We start from the raw sequence: 8,606 nt of genomic DNA, 5'->3' as shown, positions 1-8,606 counted from the left end.
ACGTTAAGTAATGTAATCGAATAAAGAGATATAATTTTTCTATAGAATAAACTAAAATGAAACTACATCTATAAATGCTTATACTATTAACTTTTTAGTAACAGGTACTTCTCAGAAAATGCCACAAAAACGTGAACGTGGTCAAGCTGAAAAATCTTTCACAGCTGATTGTCAAAAGAATGTCATTCAAAAATAAATTATTTTTGTTATTAGAAATTATCTGATTGATTTAACAAAAGTAGTATTTGTTTGAAAGTATTCGTTTGGTAAGATATTATTTTTCAATTATCATAAGGGCCAAACTGTTTTTGTACATTGCAAAATATCTTATTTTTTGTAGTAGGTATCTATTAGTAAAAAAAATCAAACGAAATTGTACCTAGTAAAAATGTTGGGTATGAGTAAAAGGTAAACCTTTTAATGTAATCTGGTTCACATGATAAGTATTTTTTCTTAATTTTTCTTTTTTTATTTTAACTTGCCATCTATTTGACTTAGGTAAATTTATTAAATCTAAGGATTCCTTAGTAAGGAATATGTTTTCTATAAATGTAGGTATCACTAATGTCCATATTTTAATGTTTAGTATTGAACCGTTACTACTAACTTTTTCCTGAAATACTTTAATGATACGACTTTTAGCAATTATAGCATTTTTCCTTAGTTGTAATGGTTGTTAAGATTTACTGCTGCATTTTTAATTTGGGAATTTCTGTGTTTCATAGCTGCACTCATTATGTCATAATGTAAGCATCAAGTGTTTATATTAGCCTTCTTGTTGAAAACTTCAAAATTATATTTCTTGCTGTTTTGTTTAAACATGTACTTCTCAAATTCCATTTAATGTTGTACAATAGATTTGATTATTGTTGAAATATACAATTCCCAGTTGGTTTATTTTATCAGATGTATTCTTTCGAATTAACAATAATTTAAAAGTTGTAAGTGCTTTTTGATATTGTGGATTCTGATTTTGATGTTGTGGATCAGTTTGGAATCTGTTTTACACATACTGTTAAAAATATATCTGGTTATTTATTTTTAAATAATTTACCTAATGTTTTTACCTCATATTGACAATTTTATACATTTTGTATGCATTTATATTATGTTACTATATTTAAAGTGTGTTTCTAGAACAACTTTGAAATTAGTTTATTTTATTATATGAAATTAACTTGTATGGCTCTATAGAACAAATGTATTCATTTGCAAACATAAAATGATAAATTCAATAAGAAAAAATAATAATAACAAATGGGCCAAGCAGATATATTAAATAATTATAAAATATTAAAGTAACATTGTTTTTCTGTGGGTACAGAGATTAAGTGAAGCACATTGTGCTCTAACTAACCTTATTTAACTCCAAAAACTCATGTAATTACAGATATCAAAAATTCTAATTATATTAATAATTATCTCTTATACTTTCTGCTGATATAACACTAGCTTACAAAACAACTCGCCAATACTCTAAATGAGAGGCTGCCTCAGAAGGCTTATATAAACAGAACAAGATGTTCTGGAACCTTACTATGTGGCAATAGCATTTGAGCATCAATAGAAATGGTGGGTGGAATATTTCTAGTAGTGAAGAGTAAATTCTCAACTTTGCTAAAGCACAGAGCCAAAATCAGAGCCTATGCAATGTGACACAACAGTAATACAAAAAATATAACAACAAAAGAGTCACCAAAGTTACAAAAGTTCCCTTATGCTTTGTCTAAATGGAAATTTAATTCTCATTTAGAATCAACCTCTTTATTAGAGAATATTTAACAAAATTACTCTGATGTAATTTGATTGCAAAATTTGGGATGATCTAGCTAATCTAGAAGGGACATTAAAATCTTTTAGATATAGAAGATCAGTGAAATCTCTTCTGTAATTCAGTAGTTTTTGCAAAAATATAATATTGGCATGAGTGATCAGAATCCACATTTGCTCCTCTTCTAGTTCTGCATTTATTATATACAATTGGTGTCTTGAGTCTACAATAGCATGATCTATGCATTTACTGTAAATCCGTCTGGTGATTTACAGGTGTCTTTGTGTATAGTATGTCGAACGAAGTTAAAATTATACAATTGATTCCAAAAAAACTCATGAAAAAAAAGTTGTTTTTGATATCAGAGCATCAAAAATATTTAAAATTCGTTATTTCACAAGCCCCAAATTTTTTAATTTTGTTGGGCTGTGTTATTATTCCTGTTCCATATCATGCAAGTTAAATGTTTACTTTGTATTCCAGTTTTTCCTTTGACGGAATTTTTAGTTTTTTATTAAGGCTTATAAAATGAAAATATTCAGCTGATGATTCCTCTGTGGTGTCTTTATCATGCTGTGTAAACACATTTCGACATATTGGCAGGACATTGATTAATTCCATTATTCAATAGACTTCTAGGTTATTTTACACTCAAGTGAATTAAATTTTTCTCAGAAATAAACTTTGAATCTTGATAATTGCGTTTTGTTCTGTTTACTGCCGTAATACATAGAATCAATTTCGAGGAATATTGTATTTGTAACAATATGATTCATGTATTACATGTCTCGATGTAAACTTCTTCCAAATAAACACGTTTTGGCATATTTTTAGAAGACAATATGTACATACAGACTAAACAAGCATCTGTGGTTGCTAGTAATCTTTCTATTGACAGACTAAATAATTGAATATTTAAATATTCTAATTTGAGTATTTTACATCTATGTAGTTGACTTCTGCTCATCCGCTCAGTCAACACATTAATAATGTGAATGAAAACTTATTTTATAAACTAGATCTAGTGTACTAGATCCTTAGATACACAGTTTTAGAATGCATCTTACTTATTATATATGCTCCTTTAAGTTGGATGATAAGTTAAATTATCTTAAACTAGAGGAATTTAATTTGGATTTTACGAATAGTAATTATCAGGGATTAAATGATTATTTATTTTCAATTAATTTGGACATTCTTTGGTCCAGTAGTGATATCAGTGTTATATTAGCTGATTTTTATATTTTAAATTATGGAATTAAATATTTTGTACCACTTAAAAAGTGTAAATTATCTAGCTTTCCTCCATATTTTTTCAGTGAATTAAGAACAATAATCTTCTTAAGAAGCACAAACATACATTATATCAGATATCTGGAAATGAAAGGGATTATTTTGAATTTAGTGTAACAGATGTAAAAGACTAAGTGGGAAATTTAAAACCAACTCCAAGAATTTCTGAAAAGAAAGAGATCTGTCAGATCTCCTATCTTTAATGATCCCACATTTATGTGTAGAAACTTCGTATTAAATGGTTCTTATCTCTTTAACTTACTTACCTGTACGCTGTCTGATTCCTGGTCCTAGGTGCTTTCACTCACTCTTCCTCCTTTCTGGCAGGGTCTCTCTTGAGTCTTCGCTTTTTCAGGATAAGTTTTCTATAATCCGGGTATGGTGATTCCGGGCATTCTAGGTGATTTTACTATGCTCGAACTGCAGGCAACTAAAGCACCGCTGGACATGCAGTCCCTCTCATATCTTGCACGAGTTCCAGCCGATTGGTATATGCTCTTTTTCCAGTGCCTTCTTGGCTACGATCCGCGTTAGTCCGACCGTGACGTTTGTGTACCCGTCTCTATTTTCCCTTAGAGAGACGAGTTTGACATCATTAAGCCCCCTGCTGCCGGTATATTTCCGGATCTATCTCAGGATTTCTTCCTTTGTGACATCTCCGCGTATGTCAAATATGTCCACCTAGACCTGATAGCTCCGGACGTCCTCTACCGTGTTTCCCACCGTGCGGGCTACGATAGTCTTCTTCAGGCGCTCGGCCTGTTTCTTTCCTGCCACTTCGAGGAAGAGGTCTCGGCTCCTGGTCTTAGCGTTTTTGACACTAATCCCCTCCTTCCTCGTATCTACGCTACCGTTGATTTATTTAAGCAACTTGGCGTAAGATTTTCCGCCTCTCTTCACGATCAACTTCTGCGTCACTGTCTTCCTTTCTTCCATATGGTGGAGTTCCATATCTCTAAAAGTGACTTCAAGGAGCTTCCTGAGATTCCTACCTCTTTCGCCCACCTACTACTCTTAGGTATGCCTCTCTGGTCCTTATAATCTCTATGTCTTCCCTCAATTTAGACAGAATTGTCAGTAGTCTCTTGTTCCCGTCCATTTCTGACGGCTTCCCTGGTTCTGCTCCTCCTGCCTTTCCTTGTAATTGTGGTCATAGTATTGAGTTGGAGGTACTCCACTTGTCCTGGTCTATATATGTACCTCCTGTATATACTCCCAGGTTTATTTCCTCTTCCCGATTTGGGTACCGTATCGTCTTCCCTTTTATGATTTCCTTTATTTTTTCAAAGCCTCTTTCCCCTGAGTCCCCGCAAGAACTTTGCGATCAATTTTATCTCTCTTTTCCTAAGTTTTTCGGGGGAGAACTCAAAGTCGACCTGTGTGATTCACCGGTTTTCTTGACTACCTTTTTTCTTTTCTCAATGCTGCGACTTCTCTGAAAGTGTCCTCCATGTCTTCGGTGAATCTTAAGTTTGTTTATTTCATTTTTAATCTCAACCTTCGTGTTTGTATGGTCGGACATGGTCGTAGTTCATTAAACTATTTATAAGGCTGGTAAGTTTCTCCATTGATACCATGAGGTTTATGTCAAAACTGTTCTCCCTAGGTCTTTCTCTCCAACAAGGTTACCTTCCCTGGAAGATCCCTCTTGCTCAGGTTCCTACCACTGACCGGAGATTTTTCAACAAATCCCCTTCTTTTTAAGATCATAATCTTCTCCCTTCCTCTTTTCCTTTTCGCTGAGAACTTTCCCTTTGTTCCCTTCGCCGCTGATGAATACCATATCATCGCATTCATAGCTTGTTCCAACTTGCTCCATTGTCTCTTCGTTTTCTTTTGTTTTTTTTCTGCCTGATTAAGTACTTGTCCATATAGTTCCCACAAATGTGGACGAAATTATAGTGTCCAGCGGAGCAGTACGTCCTTACCCACGCTAAGGTTTGAAATACAGCGGAGGTTCGCCAGTTCTCCGAGGGCTCTGTTTGTGGCCGTCTGACGGTAGGCTATTCACCACTTGGACACGGATCGTCCGACACCGTGTGGTTGCTGATTTTTATTCGCGATTGAAAACAAAGTATCTGATCTCTGGCGGAATAAATTTAAACTACTAAAAGTGGTATAAACAAACCAGACAGCTGTTGATTTGAATAGAATTATTAAATTTTTTTAGTAAATTTTAGCATTATGACTACGTCACAGTATATTGCCAAAGAATATTCTTTATAAGGCAATATTCTGTGACTACGTTAAAGTATTTTAAATCAAATCGATATTGTTTTGTTCCTCAATGCAATTCAAGATCGACAACAGATATTTCTCTATCCTAAACTGGAAAACTTGAGGAAAAAGAGGAAATCAATAAAAAGAAAACACCACTATCATTAAGTCAATAACATACTGAGAATACATAATTTATTTTCTTGAATAACAGAAATACAAATATCATGTTGGGATAGTATCATGAGGTTTTTTCATCATGATTTATTATGTAATCTTTTGAAGACAAATCATGTGCTATGATCTTTTTTGACTGGTGACTCTCCAAGTTAAGGTTGATTTCATGTATCCAAATGAACTATCTTACAATAAAGTCAAGTTCAAGTTATTTATTTATGTTAATATACAATAAAGTACTTACATATGTCAAAAAATAGTATAAAATAAAAATTAACATATTAAAAACATAAAGCATAATATAAAATAATTCATATTAAACATTACACAGAACATTATACTCTGGGTTCCCCGGTATACACAAAATAGAATTCTGTATTCATCATTACACAGGCCAGTTCCAAACATTTAAGTTAAAATTTAAGAATTCATCACTTGAAAACTGCTTCCTCTTCAACCAATGGTCTCTTTGCTTCACCACAGTACTCAAAGATATCATTAGGCTAATTTCCATTTTTAAATGATAAAAATAACTCATCTTAAACCAAACTAAACATGCAAAAGCAATGGTAAACATTAGACTGTTATGTTTGTTTATACCATTTATATCGGCCATCACACTGCAATCGACCTGCCCTCTACATTCAGTTTTAATCGCGAATAGAGGTTTACTCCTCTGAGCGGTGGTGTCGTTTTATGACACTGACCATCTTCCCTGAGTTCTGTATAGCGAAAAGGCCAAAAGACGAAGAACAAGAATTTGGAATAGGTTGAAGTGGAATGTCAAGGAACCAAGTCATCAAAGGGCAATGAACTTATGATAGGTGGATGGCCGGAAATGGGCCCGGGTGTACAAAGTCCGGGCCCAGTTCCGCTAACCCTCAGCTTTTCCTCTCCTGTCCCGTCGCGCTCGCCTCACAACAAGAGAACGATTTAGGTTATTTAAAAACTTTTTGAAAAATAATTTAGGCCTATTTAAAATCTTTTTGACTTTTGATTTCTGCAGATGAACTGTCATAAAAATTTGACATTTTTTTTTATGTGACAGAAATATAGAACCTAGTACCTGTACTAAGTGGTTTTTAATTTCCAGATGAATTTCTTTTTGACCGATGAACTGTTAGATTTAGGTATCGGAAGTATTACATGAATAATAGAATTACTTAGTAAATTAAAAATCGTAACGTTAGCATAATTTAATAGAATAAATATTTTCGTTCACTAACAGGGCTTTTAGCTGTCTTTTATTAAAAATTTCGCTTGGTTTAGGTATACCTTTTGTTGAAGATATTGCATTACTGATGGTGTTTTCATAGTCATGTTTTTTTGTTTGCTACTTAGTAGAGTACAGACATTATCTATAAATGAAACTTTTAGTCCCAATATCTTTCCTTTTCAACAATTGAATAAAATGAATTCAGGTTCTGATCGAAACACTGATAATTGTTTCTTTCATATTAGTATTGTATCTAAACAGTAATTATATTTTATTTATACTTTTCCAGATCCCAATGATATGGATCGACCTGGCCAGACAGGATACATGGTATTAAACGAAGAAGGAGCAGTATTATCTTCGTCGGGAGATCTAGAAAATGATGAAAAGTTCGCCAACTCTATAATGGGATTATTGAATATTTCTTCTCACATAGACTTAAACGACACACCAAAAGAAGGTTTCAAAAAACTGTCGATAGTATACGAAGATCATTGTTATATTGTTTGCCTGTCTAATAGAAAATATCACATAATTAAAAGGAAAACGCCTCATTTCTGAATCGATTTCAAAGAAAATGAATGTTATACTATACTTAACGAAGATGAAATTTATGCAGATGATTATTCTTATTGGTGGTATATTGTATTCCTTGTTTCAACTTTACAATATAGTGCATAGTATGTAAGTTTATCATTAGAGCAGCAATTATTCCTGTAGTATTTTTTTTTTATTTTATTGTACAAATATAGAACAAAATTTTCTATTTCTTCTAATCTTATTAAAATTCATATTTATGTTTTTCTAAACGGCATTCGAATAAATATCCATGTTTCCATCTATTTTATATTCAGAAAATCTTTTAAATAACAAATCAAACTGTCTGATATTGTTTGAAAGAGTTGTTTTTACTAAAAGTTCTACATTTTTTATCTAGATGTTTTTAAAAGCCAATGATTGTTGTGAAGTGAATAATTTTATAAGTTGCCTTTTGCATGCTCTCCCAAAATGTAGAATTTTTTAATTTTATCAAGGACGTAATGGTAAATAATTTGTTAAGGAATTAAATTTAAAAAAATTGAAGATAAGAATGGTTTTACATGAGAATTCTGTTAATTCATTTTTATTGTAATATGTATATAATTGTCAATCACAATTCTATCGGCTAATTTGGTTGTTTAAACATCGTTATCATGTTCTTAATTTTTCATGACTAGATCCTCTAGTCTATTTGTCATGTCTAGTTTTCTTCTGATATAATATACCTAGATCATTTGGTTAGGTTCTCTTTAATCTTCGGTGTTGCTGCATAGATAATTATATTTAAAGGATAATACAATTAGGCCATGATAACATTACATAACCTGTTATTTTTTTTTTTTTTTTTTGTTATTGGGACTAATTGCTTTGAATTACCCTTATACTCGATTTACTAGACAGGGTTTTCCAAAGCTTTTTGACCGAGGAGCACTATTCAGGACAGAAATTATGCAGGGAGCACTTATCATATTGCACCTGAAACCTGTATAGGTGCCACAGAGAACTTAGTGATTAGTGGGGGGGTATTAGCCAACATTTTCTATTCACTTTATTCAATTTTTCTTTTCAATCGCAAACATAAGAAGTTTAATTACATATAACGAAAAACAAAAATAAAATTAACACACAAATCCTATTTCTAAAATCTTAAGCGTAATGTCTTCATTTTAATGTGAAGAATAAGGCTGCGCCTTGATTTGCACAGGTTAGTAATATCCGGTTGAATTTGGGAGAACTGCAATCGAATGTCAGGTTCCGCATTCAGTTGAGATCTATATTTTGTTTTAGTGGCCACATAGGCAGAGCATGCTGCTTCACATCGTCGCCGGTAGAATATTAGAAGCGCATTTCAAACCAGTATTTTACTTTTTAAACTCTTATCTATTTTTTTCC

The 8,606-nt window shown here is 32.4% G+C and overlaps 1 protein-coding gene across 1 annotated transcript; it reads left to right on the top strand.

Annotated features, from left to right (window-relative positions):
* The first annotated feature begins 106 nt into the window (after positions 1-106).
* Lamtor4 (Late endosomal/lysosomal adaptor, MAPK and MTOR activator 4) lies at positions 107-7,440 on the top strand. Its single transcript, XM_072525967.1, has 2 exons — positions 107-266; positions 6,964-7,440. Exon 2 carries the CDS (start codon positions 6,975-6,977, stop codon positions 7,233-7,235), a length of 261 nt encoding a protein of 86 aa, XP_072382068.1. The 5' UTR covers positions 107-266; positions 6,964-6,974; the 3' UTR covers positions 7,236-7,440.
* The last annotated feature ends 1,166 nt before the right edge of the window (positions 7,441-8,606 follow it).

Source organism: Diabrotica undecimpunctata, chromosome 3 (assembly GCF_040954645.1).
Source record: "Diabrotica undecimpunctata isolate CICGRU chromosome 3, icDiaUnde3, whole genome shotgun sequence".
Taxonomy (NCBI): domain Eukaryota; kingdom Metazoa; phylum Arthropoda; class Insecta; order Coleoptera; family Chrysomelidae; genus Diabrotica; species Diabrotica undecimpunctata.
This window is presented reverse-complemented; position numbering and strand designations above follow the sequence as displayed.

Bases quoted from the DNA above. Each gene is read 5' to 3' on its own strand.
- Lamtor4 (XM_072525967.1), top strand. From the start codon at position 6,975: ATGGATCGACCTGGCCAGACAGGATACATGGTATTAAACGAAGAAGGA.